A 17,492-nucleotide genomic window follows, 5' to 3' on the forward strand; every position below is an offset into this window, starting at 1 on the left:
TATCCTCACGTTACTTCAGGCCAGGCTTTCTGTATGCTAACATCTTTCTATTGATGGAAACACAGCTGTATACCTCATTGTTCTCTCAAGAAAGCTACAAGGTCATTAGTTACCCCAAGTAACTAATGTCATTAGTCATGTTGTTAGTTACCTCAAGATGTTTTCTTGAAGTACTGTTTGCCTTAGGGTTACTTGCTTTACCCTGTGCCAACAGACCCAGCATTCACAGCTCATCTGTTTGCCGACCTCCACTTCCACGCCTACAGCCTGGAAGCAGAGCTCAATGACATGCACTTACCTGCACTCCTGGTCTCATCTGTACCACAAGGAAAAAAATAATCACAGCATTCACTCAGGGAGGGGAGTTTGAGAAAAAGACGGAACCCTGATCACCTACACAAAAGAAACTTTAGGGAAGGGAAAGAAAACAGGTTCCAGCTGCTGGCCCCTGCAACTTTTTTTATAAAGCTAGGGCAAGGCATTTATTTTTAAGGGCACCACGATACCACACTGTGCACTACACGCTAATGGTAACACGGCTTCTGTCGCAGAACATTACTTAGGGATGGATGAGGTGGAAGGACGCAAACAGGCTCACCATGCACACAGAGGTTTCATCTCCAGTCCTCACTCTGTTCCGAGCCAAGAGCTGTTCCAAGAGGCTCATTCTGTGCAGCAGCCAGGAAAATGCCAGCAGCAGCTCCCGACTACCTGCTGAGCCATCGGAGGGGAGCCGATAGAGCTCTGGCCTGCCATAGCCATGGTACCACAGCGCCGACTTCACAAACCTAATTTGGGTATCTGAAAAGAAGAAAACAATCACGAATAACACACTGTGCTACTCAATGCGTTCACCCATTCAGTTCCAGAAACTGTTGCTCCGAGAATAAGATTTTCAATTAAGCCTAAGGTTAATGGAAGGCAGTGGAGAGCATGTTTCGGTACTTTATTCGACAACTGACAAAGGAAGGTGGTAACAGGTAAGAGATTTCCTTATGCTGTCCCATTCTGACCTACAGAAATTACTGCTAAGCGAAATGAAAAATTCAGAGTCGAGATCAAGGCTTCATGGAGATTAACAAAAGAAAAAGAGGTAAATAGCCATCCTCAGTATACCAGGACTCCAATTCACCTATTCATTTTTTATGAGCCACCAAGCATCCTATGAATTAGTAAATACCTCGAGTCACTTGACTCCAGAACGAAACTGGAATTTAGAGATAGGAGTTTCGCAGCCTGCTGCAAATCTCTAAGCAGCAGTGGGCAGGCAGAGATAACGCAGCACACCACGCTGCATACCAGACTGCACGGACTAGTTCTCAGGAACGCTCCGATCCATATTCCTTCACACCAGCACGTTACCTGACAGCTACAAGACAGGCACTTCAGAAGTGTGAAATACAGATGAAAGAAAAATAAAATTATGATACAAACAGGTTCTGACCAGGAAGCCTCAGCTCTGTACCAGGTAAAGTAGTCAAAACTATAATAAAGGACACAATTAGGGGGCCACAATGATAAGCAACATATGCTGGGGAAGAACAAACAGTTGCTGCAAAAGTAAGTCCTGCTGAAAAAGCTGCTGGAGTTCTGCAAAGGCAACACCAGGCAAGCGGTTAAAGATTCAACTGATGCAGAATATTTAGATTTCCCAGAGGCATTCAACTAGCAGAAAGAAACTAAGCCAGCAGGGTGAGCCTTGCACCAACAAGTGACGAGCAGACAAGAGTCAGAGGGTGGGAACACGCGGTGGTTTCACAAGAGGGCTCTGAGCTAAACCTCTGCTGTTCCACTCAAAATGACAAGGACGATGTGATAGTGACAGAAAGATTGGTGCTGACGTGCAGTTACTCTGTGGTAAGGAATGCAAGCTGAGAATGAAAAGCTTGGACTCGCTACGTTCTGTGATTCGGAAGCGACAGATAAAATTCCTTTAGAAAATAATGAAAAATGATGCACACAAGGGGAAAAAACTATCCTAACTTCTCTGATGTGGCAACAGGCTAGAAACTGACCACTGCACTTGGGAAGACAATCTTGGTGCATACGATTTTCCTGACAATATTACACTCGACCCTCTACGCATCCAAAAGTGACCAGATGTAAGAAATCTAAAAAGGAACCCAGACAGAACACAGAAGAACATTACATATCTGTCTGTACCCACAATGACCCCACAGCGCCTCAAACTCTGTGATACTTCATTTCTTCAGTCCCAGGAGGGCTACAGAAGATTTGGAAAAAGGTAAGAGAAAGTCTAAGTAAGATCACAAACCCAGAAGGGCTTCATTTTAAGAAATGACAGCATGGGCAAAGAAAGGACTGAGAATGAGTGTGACAAAACTCTCTAAAGCAAAGTCATGCCCTCTGGTCTGGGAAGTCTATGGTGTAAATTAGTGGAAGCTGAAAGACTTAACTCCTGGAAGCGGCCCTGTGTACTTGTTTTGTCCTTTGCCCTGGGCATCCATTTTGGACAGCTGTCACTATTGGACAGAGCTGGAGGAACCTTCAGTTTGATCCAGCTGAGGCACTCTTACAAGGTAAGGAAAAAAGCTGCTCTCCCTTGCCAGTGTAACGCTTCAGCATTTCCATAATGCTCCATGTAAAAGGTATACACACACCAGGAACAAAGCACAAGCCCCAAGCAATCAGGGACTGTCACTGCTGTCCTTAATTAACATACTCATTCATCACATTACATACTCATTTGCCCGCTCCTTGGCCACTTGTGCTAGAAACATCCCTCAGCAGCCACACGCGCTGTAATCATTCTTTTGTCTAGCACTGACTGCTGAAGCTCAAGGACTACATCACGACCAACTTCAAAACAAAAATGAGAAAAACAATACTGCTCTCACAAGGAATTGGTTAATTATACGAGACTCTCACAGTGAAAAGAGTCTTGATTTGCAAACTGCTAAGGGAGTCTTATCTGCTGAAAATAACACAAAGCCAAGACAGAACGAGGAGCTGTACCCTGACGTGCTGGTAACCCTACAGCAGCAGGGCACTGCTGCCGCTCTGCTGAGGCTGGAAGGAGCTGTAGTCACCAGCCATCCCCCTCTTAGTGCTTTGACGAAAGAGAGCAAGGTGTGCTTGCACTGTTCGAACAACCTTAGAATTTAGGGAAAGAAGCGTGTGCATCCCTGAGGAGACACCGACGTCCAGAGCGCTCCCCAATCCACAGACACAGCAGAAAATGCTACACACCACTACTATACATCCTGTGTGACCGACCACGTGAAAGTTACACATGAATTCCTGACAAAGATGTTCCCAAAACTGAAGAAAAAACGCCCGGAGCATGATTAAGCAGGCAATGCGAGGGTGCAGAGCTACTAAATTTTTGCTGGACCGGTGTTCTGCAGGGCGCAGCTTCTGCACAGATGTGTGACAATTGGTGTTACACCTGGCCTGCTTTGGCACCACGGACAAAAAGGAAACCCAAACCTCTAAATGACTGTTTGCTCTTTCTGTAGAACCTGTGAATATTAAAAAATGAGCAGCTTCCCAGCGTGATGCTAGGGTGGCAGAGATGCCCAGGGGTTGCTCAAAGTCTTGCCGTAGATACAAGCTCCAACCACGCACACAGGAGAACGCTCGGATCTTAGGAGGTTTTATTTTGATCACTGCTGAACATTCTCACATTAGCTGGATTTTCATGCTGCCCCTTCCTTTTCCTTGCACATTTGTCATTGTCAAGAAAGGAACAGCTGTAACAGGTTAAGGCAGAAATACTCCAAAAGGAAGATCAGTACCTACTTTCCCTCTTCCGCAAAGCACAGAAGTGAGACGTGCTGCCATCTGCAGTTCAGGGAGCTCCCTGAGGAAACACCTATCAAAGAGACCGAATAGAGCAAGCTAGGGTTTTTCTTTGTTTTTTCCCTCCCTTTTTCATCATTTCCCTCCCCTGGCAGACCACTTGGGACCAGATCCACCAAGGCAGTTTGCCACCTGAATTTCTGTGTTGCTCTGGTCCTTCACCTCCCCATTTCAGCTGTCTCTCTGCAAGACGCTGCCCTCCTACAAGAAGGTAGGAGTGGTGTGCGCATCAGGCTGGAACTGTGGGCAAGTGGTCCAGGCACGGATCTGGGACGGGGGCTCAAAGAGTCACAGAGCCTTTCTAGAAAGCCTAAGTGACCTTACAGAGGTCGCTCAGTTCTCCCCGACTCCACAGTGCTCTGCCTTGTAAGGATACAGCCCTGAGATAAGCGGCACTGGAGGCTATGTAAGTACCAAAGAACAAGATGGATTCTTCCAGAACATGCAGCCAAAAGAGAGCAAAAATATCACGCAGATAAGCAGATAATGCCAGTCACTCCAACACCTTCTCTTTGCCAACATTTTCTTCCAGCATTTTATTAGGATTAGGCAATCTATACAGAAAGACCCACTCGGTCTTTCCAACTAATTCCTTTCTGCATGCACATTACTTATAAAAACACATTCAGCACATAAAACCAAGCTGTGGATGAACCTCATGGTTCAGTTCTCTTAAAACTGTACTCCAGCTGTGCTCTTCTGCTCTGTGAATCCACAGAACGTCTCAGTGAATTACAAGATTTTCAAATAAGGGTTAGGCATTGGTCTAGCAGGCTAAGATGGAAAGAAACTAAATCAAGGACGAGAACAGACAGATACGTAAACTTCACACACTCAGCCAAGAAAACACCTGCAGAGGTAGCGGCATTACGGGAAGCTACTGCTGCTGGAGAAGATAATTTTCCACTTTATTTGTCAAACAAAACCATACTGCATCTCCAGATCTCTTTATACTAGAGAAATGGAGTTGCACCTACAGAAAAGGAACATCCCCTCCGACTACAGAAATGCACATTGCACTGCTACCTGGTGTGGCTGTTAACCAGGTCCCTCAGTCCTCAGCCTCTGTGAAGAAAGAGCAACGTGACACCACTAATTGTGCCTTGCTTCATCAGCAAAGTCGTGCTCAGAGTGCCACTGCACAGCTTGCTTTGTCTTGTACTCCACTAGTGAGAGCTCCGCTGCTCTGACAAGCTCATGTGGCTGGAGTGTACTAATTGCTTCCCACCGCAGTTTAGGATGAAAAAATGATGAAGAAAAATGGATGAAGAAAAAATTCTTCCAAAATAAGAAGCCAAAGTATTTGCAGAATTTTATAACCACTGACTGAAAGATTTCAGTAAGGTTTCTGGGTTATTTTTGCAAGAATGCAATAGTTTAAAACATTGATCTGTGTGGATTTTCTTCTATGTGATTTTCAAATATTTTGGTTTTTGCCAGTGGGGCTGTAAAATATATCACCCATTTAAAAAACATAATGCAGAATGTTTTTCTGAACAGCCCCACATTACACCAATAAAAAGGGAACAACCATTCAAAGCAAATCTTAATCTTCTCTAAAACTCGTTTATGTAACAAGAACAGAAACTAACAAAAGCTATTAACTTAAAACAGAAACACACCCTGGGAGTGCAACTTGGAAAATCACTTTAAAAGGGTTTCCCAAATTAAAGGAACAATTTTTACATGAAAATCTGTCCTCTTCCATGGGGCTAAATCTGTAAGAGCATTCTGTCCATCCAACGCACTGCTTTATCCTAGCATCTCACGAGCACAAGGGGCCCAGCACCTTACCTGTTGTCCTTGAAACACAGGCCTCGCTTTACAGAGTACAGAGAACCACTGCGGCCCTGGCAACACACACAGACTACTGACCAGAACTTTAACAAGTTTGCTAAACTTTGGAAAAAAAACTTTTGTCCTAAAAAAAAGTAAGCTTTTTGTGTGAAAAAAAAAGCACAAGACCGTTTGAATATGGCTTCTCTTTTCCAAAAAGCTGTTCCAATGCCTAGGCAGAGAGCAACCCTCGTACTGGGTTCATAGCCTTCCTCTGGGATATGGCAAGTGCTTCTGCTGGTTTTTAGCTAATATAATTAAAAGGTTGTACAAAACAAGCAAAGAAAGGCAAGCCTGGTCCAGGGACTAAAGCACTAGACTTGGATTAGAGGAATCTGTTTCAATTCCTTGCTGTTCTACAGGATCCCATACCGAGATGAGAAAGTTATTTAGTCCTTAACAAAGTGGTAAACTTGGGCTTTCCATTAAATAAATGCATGAAAGACCACAATTGCTCCAGAGCTGGGACAGACAGTGAAATATTGATCCTATTCATAGCTGGCAACTCACTCACCTGACAATCTACCAGCAACAACTGGATTTGCTCTCTCTGGAGCCAGCAACCTGACACATGCATCCAGAAATCCTGTCTCCAAATGCTGCTAGCAATTAGTATGGGAGCAGCCAGGATTCAATGAGATTGCAACCTCACAAAGCTGCCGTGGACAGCCAATAAATTGACTTACCAAACAGCCGCACACAGCAGACTGCAGATGAGCAGAAAATGAAGGACAGCTGAATGGAAAGGAGCAGTCCTGTCTGTAACAGAACCATGTCAATTTCTTGCTGAGCTACCAGCAAAACCACACAGGTGCTGCTCCAGGTTCCTTGAAACATATCAGCCACAATGCTCAGCCTTTTTTTATTAAAAAGACTGTTTCCAGAGACATCAGTTTCCCAGCTCTTTAGGGGCTTAAACAACATTTCTCTTTTTCTTTTTTTTCCTTTTAGCTTTTGTGGGCTGATTTTAAGAGGTTTTGGTGCGAGGAGACCTCTATCCATCAGAGATGATCCTTTCTTCCCACACTGAAAGGGCTCTGAATCCTGGAGTGGAGAGGGAAACCTGAAGAGTAGTACCAAATTCGGAATGGCACGTATTTAAGAAATAATTGGCGCTCTATCACTGTGAGAAGCCAGCCTTTATACGGCTTCTCTCTGCAGTAGAGGTCCCATCCAGAGATATTTATGGTCCCTCTAAAATACTTGCACACATTTTTATTTTGTTGTTTTGTCTAGAACTTCATTCTAAAACAGTCTTCATGGTTCATATGTTATAATTCATTGCCCTGACGTAGGACTTGACAGTAAATTAACCGTAACATCATGCATCATATGCAGAATGGGGAAAGAAGGGATCATGGGGAACATAAATCTATTTCTGTAATTGTCTTTGCAGATTCTTGGAATACCTAAGAACATCACAAAGTTTTACCTGCAGTGGAACGTCTAAGGGAAGCAAGAGACCCTAACAGACACAAGAACATCCCATTTTCCTGGATAACAGAACCAAACAAGAGCATCCCTGTCTGCACGCTTGTGATAAAACAGCGAGGGCCAGTGGCATGAACTAGTTGTTCAGAATGGAGCACTCCTTACAGAGAGTTACTAGCCAAAAAAAGAAAGGTGCTACAACACCAGCCCTAGTAGTTCCCCGGGACAGACAAAGCGGTCGGCCACGGTTACCTATGGCATCAGACTCGGTCCACTTGCCTCCGTGGATTTGTTTCAGGAGAGCATAGAGCAGCCTCCAGAAATCCAGGGTCTGCAAAAGAACGAGAGGAACAGGGGGAGATCAGCACACACACACACACACACACAAAAAAAAATCCACCACGGATTCAGCCTTAAATAAGCAACGAAGCCTGTAAATGAGCATCGGCTGTGGCATGGGAGGGCACACCTGAAGCCTGTATGTGAGCATCAGGTGAGGCACAGGAGGGCACACCTGCCTCCTGCCAGCACCCCGGTCCCATTCAGCCCTCCGCTGCCTGATGAACGCTACCTAAGGGCAGGTGCATTTGTAAAGGGATGCTAGTGCTGGTCATACATGGCCCAGGGCTGCTCCCCTCTATCCCAGAGGCAGCTCTATCTGCTCCAGCACCGCCACAGCACACCCACACTCTGCTGTCACCGAGATCAGGCCCTGACGGAGCCCAGAGCTCACAACCGGTCGGCAGCAGCACCCAGCGAGCTGGGGATGGAGATGGAGCTCCCTTCACCCGGCGAGCTGGAGATCTCCTCTTGCCCGCACAAGGCCGGCCGCTGCCCGCAATGACTCGCCCTGCAGGCATTTCACTCGGCTCTCGTAAAGGCTTTAAAATAGCCGACTGCGAGCTCGGCGCCCACGGCAGCCCCTCACCGCCCGCACCCCCCCGCCGCTCGCCAAGCCGGGGCAGGCTGCGGGGACGCAGCGGGAGCCCCGGGCTCACCGCCTGAGGCCGGTCCAACTTGGCCCGGCGCAGGGCTTCGGGCACCAGCCGGGCCCGGGGCGGCAGGGCCCGGCACAGCGCCCCCACGGCCCCCGGCAGCGCCCGGCCCCGCGGCATGGCCTCGCCCCGTCCCGCCGCCCCGCTGCCGGGCCCGGCCCCTTCCGCACCGTGCCTCCGTCCCTTCCGCGGCGCCCCCCGCAGCGCCCCCCGCAGCCCCGGAGGAGCCCCCCCCTACCCCCGGTCCCCGGGCGCTGCGGGGTCCTGGGGGTTTGGGAGGAACGGGAGAAGATGCCACAGGCAAAACAGACTCGGCACACGGAGATGGATAATATTTATTAGCTGTCGCTAGCCGACTGGAGCTCAAAGGGAACTAAAACACCTTCCCCACATCCACCCTCTGCTGCCTGCTCCCCCCGAGTGGTGCTGGGGAATGGGGGCTGTCGTCAGTCCATGGCGCTTCTCCATGGCCCCTCACAGTCCCTCTCTGCCCTTGCTCCCCGTGGGGTCCCTCCCACGGGATGCCGTCCTTCCCGAACTGAGCCTGCAGGGGCTGCCCACAGGCAGCAGCTCTTCAGGAACTGCTCCTACGGCTCCATCCCACGGGGTCCATCCCCCAGCAGCAAACTGCTCCAGCACAGTTCCATGGGCAGCAGCTCCATGGGCACAGCAGCTCCATGGGCAGCAGCTCCCCCCAGGCCCCCTGCTCCTGCGTGGGCTCCTCTCCACAGGCTGCAGCTCCGGCCCGGGGCCTGCTCCTGTGGGGGCTCTTCATGGGCCGCAGCCTCCTCCAGGCCACATCCACCTGCTCCACCGGGGGCTCCTCCACGGGCTGCAGCGGGGAGATCTGCTCCGTGTGGGACCCATGGGCTGCAGGGGGACAGCCTGCTCCACCAGGGGCCTCTCCACAGCCCGCAGGGGAACTGCTGCTGCCTGCCTGGAGCACCTCCTGCCCTCCTGCTGCACTGGCCTTGTGAGCTGCAGGGTTGCTTCTCACCCTCAGCTATTGTTGCATAGCAGTTTTTTTGTTTGTTTGTTTTTTGTTTTCCCTTCTTAAATCTGCTCTCACAGAGGCACAAACAACATTGGTCATTGGCTCGGCTCTGGCCAGCAGCAGGTCCCTTTTGGAGCTGGCTGGAGCTGGCTCTGATCTGACATGGGGCAGCTGCTGCGCTCTGCTCACAGAGGCCACCCCTGCAGCCCCCCTGCCACCCAAACCTTGCCACATTAACCCAACACAGTGCCCTGCCACCCTGCTGCCGGGCCCTTGTGGCACTTCTCCATTGCCCAGAGCCTCATCAGAGCTGGGCAGCCTGCTTTCCCCTCCCTGCTGCGGCCTCCAGGTTGGAGAGCCTTCATGTGGAGCTGCTCTCTCCCAGTGCCCCATCCCCACACACGTTCCTTGCTCTGGGCCTGGCTGGTAACAGCGGCCATGAGCAATGGCCAGCTCAGCAGAGCTCCCCGCTCTGGTGTCACTGCCTACACCCAAAGGTCACAGGAGGCCGGCAGAAGCCTCTGAGAGCCTCCACGGGGCAGACGGAGGCAGCACGGAGCTGGCCGCACCACCCTGACCCCCGGCCATTTGGCAAGGAGGGCAGTGGGGACCAAACCGGGGAAGAAACCCCAGGGTCCAGCCTCTGCAGGGAGAAGCCCGGGATGCTTGTCCCCGGGGGGGCCGCCACCGCCTCCCCGATTTCTCAGCTCCCCTGGCGCCAGGCGGGGAGCGGGGCGGCGGTGCCACAGAGCACAGAGCAGCAGTGTCAGGCCGGGTCGTTTCCGCCCCGGGTGACTCAGCCGGCGATGAGGCCGCATGTTTGCTCCCGTGCCATGGCAACCCGCCGCAGCCGCCCCGCCGCTGCCAGCCGTGACGGCCGTGTCCCATTGCCTCACGCGGATTGTATGTGATAAGGGCCATCTCCGCGTGCTACGGCATCCTAGGAGCCATGGGAAGTCACTCTCTGACCCTGCAAGAACAATTTGCTTTGTAAAACTCCGTTTTATTTCTATCCACCCACAGCGCAGGTGGCAGGCAGCCTGTTTCTTGCCAAGCCCCCGGGCTGTGCATCCAGCCGTGCTTCCCATGCTCCGCCACCACCCAGCAGCTCCTCTCCTCCTCCCTTCTCCTCCCTGCAGCATCCACAGCTCAGCACATGCCCCGGCAGAGAGCAGCTGGCTCTCCAGCCCCTTCCCGGGTGGCCGCAGCATTTCACACCCGCAGCATTTCGCAGCAGATGAAGTGGGCTGTGTTGTTTCCTGCTGCAAGCCTTTACAGCCCCCTCCCCGCGCCCTCCCAGCTCTTTTACGCACACGCTGCCTCCCCTCGCAGAGACGCCAGGCTGATCTGAGCGGGCTGAGAGACAGCCCAGCTGCTGGCAGGGCTGCAGCATCCCCGCCGGGAGCAAAGCAAGCCCGGCCAGGGAGGAGGAGGAGCAGCGCCAGATGTGGGAATGGGGTCGCAGAGGAGGGGACAGCTGGCGAGGCGCAGGCAGCGCGAGGGACGCCGGTGTTGCTGGGGTGGCCGGCTCACATTTAGCACGCTGTGTCGCCTCACACAACGGTTACAGATCAACAGGCCTCGGGAGGGACTGTAATAGCGGCACAAATGCCCTAAGGCAGGTTTTCCTGGACACAGCAAGCTGGCCTGCAGCAGGCCCGCAGCGCCAAGACTCAGGGTCAGCTCCCGGCAGACAGATGCTTGAGATGCTTAAGGTAGGCGTTGGCGCTTCAGGCCCTCTGATGCAGGGTCTGCGCTTCCAGTACAATAAATGAATCAGGAAGGATTAGGAAAAATAAAAGCCAATAAACATCTGCAAGCTTGTAATTCTGTTCTGAGGAGCTTCACCCTTCTCTTTTCACTTCAGTAGCCAGGGAAAGGTTCATCTGCACCTCGGGAAACTCCCTCTGCCCTCTTCCCCGCAGTCCTTTAAGCCGAGATTCACCAAATACAGACACAGAGGTCTCGCAGAAAGCTCGTACACCCTTCTCCCTTGGAAACTCTCCCTGTTTCCTTGAAAATAAAAGGAGAGGAGTGAAGGTAAAATGCAGTGCTGGTGCCTCAGGCCAACTTTTCCCCACCAGCCCTCTCCCGTTGGCCACGCTGCGGGACATAACCCCTAAGGAGGGATGTTGAGGGCTTCCAGCCCAAGCTGTCCCCTGGCCAGCTGCAGGCTTAGGGACACAGCCGCCCTAGTGCAGAGGGGACACGTCAGTCTGGAGCAGGTGAGGAAGACACAGGCCAGATGACCCAAAGGGCTCCTTGCTGCCTCCTTGCCCTGGCTGAAGACCCCCACACACATCTTACTACAGAGGCACCCAGTGGGATCGGCCAAGCTGAGGGCCCCCAGTCGCCCTTTCTGTCACCCTTTCCTTTTTTCGTCTGTACAGAAAGCCACAAAGCACAGGGCGGGGGGTAGGACCGCAGCAGTTCGGTTTCTGAGCCCATCCTGTTTCCTGTCCTTTGCCAAAACCTCTTCTGCTTTCCTACCCAGTGCTTTCGGGCTCACCCGTGCTTGCTGCCAGAGGAACGGCTAATTTTGTTTGTTTTTCTGTCACCATGAAGTGTTTATAGCAACCAACGCTCAACAATCCGCAAGTATCACTGATCTCAGCCTCAGCTTCCGAAATAATGTCAGAGGAAGCACAGCCCCTTCCTCCGGGATTGGCAGCTGCGATGCTTCATGTCACCAACATGGGAGACTTCGTGCTGGGCATCACCATGCTGGAGATCATCCGACGCCCAAATGATCACCTTGGGGCTACCCTGACCTTTACTGAGAGTGGCATCCCTCAGTTGCTACCCCAAAAAAAAGCCAGGATTTCCCCCAGTATCCTGCTCTCCCCCTCCTGGCACAAAGCTTGTGCCTGCTGGGAGCCCACCTCCCACTGCCCCAGCGCTCTGCACACCGGAGGAGTGCATCTGGCATCCCATCCAAATGCTGTACAGCTGCTCCTTCTTCCTCTCCAAAACCAAATTGAATTTAAAATCAATTTCTCATGTATTTTCTTTGACAACCACCTTCCGGATGCGACCTGAGCCTGAACTGCTCAACCTCATGGCATCGAACTGGGCTCTCCCCCTGGAGCGCACCTCGTGCCAGCAGAGCACTGGGAGGGGAGCATGCTGACAGCAAGTCCTGGGGCTACAACACATGCCTCAGCAAGAGGATGGACAGAGACAGTGCAGCTGGAAGGTTTTTGCAGCAGGAATCAATACCCAACGGCTTGTCCTTGGAGCTTGCTCAAGGTACCCCAGTTTTTGTCCCTCAGGCAAGCCGCAGGATGGGGCTTAGTTTGTCTGCACGCTGCTGAGGCTGCAGAGACCCCGCACAGCTCAGCTCCTGCATCCCTGCGGGCACTGAGAGCGGGCAGAGCTATCCCAGCACCACACCCGCATCGTGCATAGGTGGCAGGGACCGAAGCAAAGGGCAGCAGGGCCCTGCAGGCTGCAGCAGCCTCAGAAAGCAAGGCAGAACCCATTACAGCTGCTGCTAGACAGCCGTGCTGCACCGGAGCTGCTAAAACAGGACGCGTCAGGCACCTTCATGGGTCCACAGACAGCTCAGTGCTGGGAAGCAGCTCCAGCCCTAGCCCCAGGCCAGGCAGAACCAACCTCCTGCTTCCCACAGGTTCCTCGAGGTCCCCACCAAGGCACACTTCTCCCCACTAAGCCGATGGGGTTGCGGGCACGGTGAGGCTGAGGTCCCTGCTCCACCCCGCTGCCAGGGCAGGGAGGCACTGCAGCAGGCAGGAGAGCAGCAGGCGGCCTTCAACAGGGCAACACAGCCGCCAAGCAGCCCGTTAAGCTTCATTCAAGAGCCCTGTGCAGGCGAGCAGCTCTCCTTCCTTAGAGCAGCACTCACAGCTCGCAGAGGAAGGAGGATGTGGGGTGGAGGGGAGTTTTCAGATGGTTATCAGGCAGGGCTGCTTCTGACTCCAAAGATTTTTATACCAGGTATGTACCCCTGAGGTCCTAGTAACACCAGGTGACACCAAAACACAGCAGTTTCTAAAGAAATGCATTTGTATACAGTAGACAAAAATATCTGTGTCGTGAAGTGTATCAGAATATGTAAATCGAGTGGTTCAAGCTAGGGAAAGACATGGTTAAGAAACCATTTTCGAAACATCCGTCAAATCGACACTTTTACATCCGTCAGCGCTGCTCTTCCCGCGGGGCAAAGGCACTGAGGCATGAGAGCAGGAAGCTCGGGATGCAGCCCTCGCTCGGTAATACTGCACCTTCGCTTTTACTAACGGCCTAACCTCGCCTGGCCGGTGACCTGCCCACTGGTGTGGCCTTTCTGTATGACTGCTGGGGGTGGAAGCAGCAAATAACAGCTTTTGTGGTCTGGCCTTCAACCGACTCCTGGCAGGAGCACGCCCTGCCCCACCGAGCTCCCAGCCCAGCTTGGGGCTGCACAGCCACGTTCCCAGTGCCGGCAGCACAGCGCTGGGGGCTCTGCGGGCACTGCCTGCGGCAGGGTTGTGGCTGCCCGGGGACAGGGGGACACGGGGATGGTGCTCAAACCCCTGTCCTGCACCTCTGCCCTCATGGGGTCCTTCGCCAGCAAGTCTCGTGGGACCTCCTGGTACAAAGAGCACAGCACTCACACGGGGGAAGCATCTTTTGGTCGGGGTTTATTAAAGACTGAAATACAAGTGTGGCCCGGCTGCAGAGCCGGCTGCCAGAAGCAGGGCTGGGTTTTGGCTGGATGGGTGCGGTCTCCTCTCCAGGCGGCCTTCAGCGGTACCGGCCAAATTTCCTACGGGCAGCGTCCAACCTCCCACCCCTGCGGCGCTCCCTCCGGAGCGGAGCCCCTCTCCGCACCAGCCCCATCCGTGGTTACTTATTGCTTTCGACGTGCTAATGGAGTACAGAGTGAGTGAAGAACAAAAAGGCATGTCTGTTGCGGCGGGTTCGTGCCACCGTCGGGCTGTGCTGGGAGCCCTGGCTGTCAGACCTGCAGAGGGATGGAAGAGAGGGGCCATCAGCGGTGACATCCCCGGGACAGCGGTGATTCAAGGCACAGCCCCAGCTGCCCATCAAGCCTCGAGGGAGCTCCAGAGGGAGGCACCAACCTGAGCTTTACTTGAACGTGTGGCTCTCAGCTCCTCCCCGCCCGAACCCTGCAAGAGAAACAGAGCAGGGTGAGCGATGCCACGGGGCAGCGAGTGCATGGCAGGATGCATCGCCGCTGCATCACAGAGAGGTGGGAGCACGGAGCCCCCTTCCCTTCCTTCCCCCCAAAACCCCAGCCACAGCAACCCTACCTTTGGGTCCGAACAAGGCGGCATAGCAGGGGTGGTTGCAGTACGGCTTGCCGTCGTGCTGCGGGGAGAGAGGAGAGCATCAGCCCTGGTGCCCTGCTGGCTGTGCCCACCCCGTTCCCTGCAGGACACCAGCCCTTGGCTGCTGGGCTCAGGGCCTTCCGCACAGCAAACCTCACCTCTGCGTGGCCTCCAGACGTCAGGGTCTTGTTACACTTCTCGCATCTCAAGCAGGGCCGGTGCCAGTCCTTCCCCAGAGAACTCACCTTCTCGGCTGCCACAGAACGGAGGTGGGTTAGCTGAGGCCACCGAACGGGCACAACCAGGCGTTCTTGGCAGGCTGGCCTCCCTGCTGCCAGCCCCAGGGAGGACATCCATTTGGGGGGATTTTCTCAAGTCTGCTCGCCCGGGACAGAAGCCCTGCAAGTGCCAACCCCAAGGCATGCACAAGGCATGCACACCACCTCGCCACGCACATCCAGGTGCCCAGATCCGAAACCCCGGGCAGGCACTGCTGTGAGCCCTCACCGCTGCGAGCAGCGTGGCACGTGGGGTCACCACTGCGCCCGCACGGACAGACCGACTTCTGTCCGTCTTCCAGACAAGACTTGGACACTTCCTCCCTTCCAACATCAGCCTGCACGGGGATAAATTCCTCCCCCGTCCAGCTGGAGCCCGTCTGCAAAGGGGACAGGCACTGAGCTGGGGTTCTGGGGTGGCGAGGTCACCGCTGCGCCCTCCCTGCCACCAGCCAGGCCCCTCCAGCGCTGCAATGACAGCTCTGATTTGCCGTGTGCTGGAGCCTGGCCGGGGCTCAGGGAGCAACGTGCTGTTTGCTCGGGCCAGGACGTGTTTATGGAGAGGGAGAATGCGGCGTGGCTTTTTTCATTGCGGCCCTGCAGGGGAGGAGGGTATTTTCTGCAGTATTTTCTGCGGATGCATGTGTGCTCGCTATTGGCAGCTGCACCCCTGGGGATTTAGTAAGTGATAAAGCAGAGTTCCCCACAGGAACCCGGTCACGGCCAGGTCCGAGTGCTTATCCCATGCCTGCACAAGGTGGCCCAGCAAAGGGTTTCTTCGGGGCCCAAGTCTGCCCACAGCAGCTTACACAAGGAGCCAGGCAGCGGCTGCAGAGGTGGGAGCGGGGGCCGCACCCAAATGTCACGAGGCAGCCCCGGTGCCATCTCCAGCGACACAAAGCCCCCTGTGTCCTCCCCCAGAGCCCCAGCCGGGCATGGGAGGACCCCCCCTTCTCCCCAGCTCTTCACAGACACCGTGTGTCCTACAGCAGCCCAGGGCACCTCTGAGGAAACGGCCACCAGGCTCAGAAAACCCTGGGAGCAGCGCAGCAGGGCTTGCTCTGCCTCCTCTTCCAGCACTATCTCCAGGCACAGAAATCACCCAGTGAGCTCATGTCTCCAGACACTTTTGAAGCCTCCTGCATCAACAGAGCCAGTTTCATAGGAGCGAGCTGATAAGAGCGGGGCCAAACCCCTCCCTGGTCAAACAGCCCTGTCCCAGCCGCACCTGCAGGCACAGAAATCCCAGCTGAGACCAACCTCAAAGCCTGGCTGCGGGCAGAGGGCTCAGGATTAGCCAAAGCTGTGCAGACAGAGGGCTTGGGATTCGCCAAAATTGCACTCCCCAGCTGTGGGAGCCACGGCCACATCAGCACCCGTGCCACACTGGGACCCCCTGGGTGGTGGGCATCACCAGCAGACAGATTTGTTTGTCAGGGGGCACAGTTATGGGGCAGCCCCCATCACTGACCCCATATTTCAGCCTCGGATCTATTCAGCCGAGCAGAAGCAGAAGCTGCGGCACACCCACAGGCAGAGCAGAAATAAGGCAGGGAGAGAAGTCAGGGCACAGCACTCGGGTCACCGAACCCTCATCTTAAATACATTACAATCAGGGAGCGTACGAGCCTCTGTCAGCAAACCTCGACAAATTCAGTTAAACGAGGGAAGTGGCGAGGTTTGGCAGCTGGAGCCTGGCTGTTTCAGCAGCTGCTGCCAGCAGGGTGAGAGGCTCAAAGCCCCAAAACACACTCGGGCAGGACGGCAGGACCCCGGCACCAGAAGGAGCGGGACCCCGGAACTTGGGCCCCAACACGGCGGCAGCAAACCTGCCTCAAACCCTGCAGGCAGGCGGAAGCGCAACGAGCTGAGCTCACGGTCAGCCTGCAAGGCATCCTGAAAGCACCACGGCCACCTCTCTCCCCGGGGCCACTTCTCTCTGGGGCCATCCCCTCGCTGTGCTAAACCTCACGGGCCAACGGGCAGGATGTCCCCGAGCACCCCTGCACCTCTCGCAGCGGCTCTCCTAGGGTGCATTTGGGGGGGCAGCCAGAGCAGCCACAGCACAGGGGGCACCCCGAGCACCTGCAGTACAGGGGTGGGTGCTATTGGGGTGCCCAGGACCCACATAATAGGGGTGCCCGGTGCTGGAGCGGGTGGGGATGCAGGATGCCCTTACCGAAGTAGACCTCCTTCTGGCAGCGGGGGCACTTGGGCATGGTGTCAGCTCGGGGCTCGGCGCGGTTGTGGGATGCTGGGCGCCTGCACCGCCGGAGTCACTGCTCGGGGACCCCGCCCCGGCCCGCCCAGATGTGGACCCGGTCGAGATGTGTGTCCCGCCCACAGCTGGAGACACCCACCCCAGGCACGGTCCCGCAGCCCTCGCACCACCGTGACCTTTGCTTACCGCACCCCTTTCACCCTTTGCATCCCCGCACCCTGTGTCTCACACCCTTACCTCTCTGCACGCTTGCACCCCTCGCATCCTGCACCCCTACACCCTCTGTATCCCTTACACCCCAGCCTCTACACCCCAGGACACCATGCCCCAGCTCCCTGCCTGCCCCTGCCCACCCCAGTGCTGTGAAATCACTGAGCAGGGCAGGAGGTGTGATTAGCATCGCCAATTAACCACGCTCCCAAATAAAGCTCCCCGGGGCGCTGGCCACAGGGCTCCACCTCTCCAGACAGAACTGTTTTCTCCTAGCAGTGTAAGAGGGGTATTTTGTAAAAGCCCACTTGGGCTGTGTCTGCTGCCTCGGGGGGGGGGAGCCTGGGGTAGGAGATGACGAAGCAGGAGGGAGACGGGGTGCTGTAGCCCCCCTCTTTGGATCCTCAGGAA

General features: G+C 54.4%; 2 protein-coding genes across 3 annotated transcripts in view; both read right to left on the reverse strand.

Annotated features, from left to right (window-relative positions):
• Positions 1–10,231, reverse strand: part of TEDC1 (tubulin epsilon and delta complex 1) — a 71,294-nt gene extending 61,063 nt beyond the window's left edge. Inside the window, exons 1-3 of one of the 2 annotated variants that reach the window (XM_035332704.1) lie at positions 10,096–10,231; positions 7,342–7,420; positions 599–801 (exon numbers count right to left, since the gene is read on the reverse strand). In XM_035332704.1, the coding sequence (XP_035188595.1) occupies positions 599–801; positions 7,342–7,420; positions 10,096–10,149 (336 nt within the window). In that variant the 5' untranslated portion in view covers positions 10,150–10,231. Of the gene's footprint in view, positions 1–598; positions 802–7,341; positions 7,421–8,087; positions 8,245–10,095 lie in introns of those variants that run through there. The other variant, XM_035332703.1, reaches the window with a different exon arrangement.
• A 3,469-nt stretch (positions 10,232–13,700) lies between these two features.
• Positions 13,701–16,986, reverse strand: CRIP1 (cysteine rich protein 1). Its single transcript, XM_035332710.1, has 5 exons — positions 16,830–16,986; positions 14,531–14,625; positions 14,355–14,412; positions 14,163–14,210; positions 13,701–14,044 (listed from the first exon to the last, which is right to left on the reverse strand). Exons 1-4 carry the CDS (start codon positions 16,867–16,869, stop codon positions 14,170–14,172), a joined length of 234 nt encoding a protein of 77 aa, XP_035188601.1. The 5' UTR covers positions 16,870–16,986; the 3' UTR covers positions 13,701–14,044; positions 14,163–14,169.
• Between the last annotated feature and the right edge of the window lie 506 nt (positions 16,987–17,492).

The sequence above is a fragment of the Oxyura jamaicensis genome, chromosome 8, assembly GCF_011077185.1.
Source record: "Oxyura jamaicensis isolate SHBP4307 breed ruddy duck chromosome 8, BPBGC_Ojam_1.0, whole genome shotgun sequence".
Lineage (NCBI taxonomy): Eukaryota > Metazoa > Chordata > Aves > Anseriformes > Anatidae > Oxyura > Oxyura jamaicensis.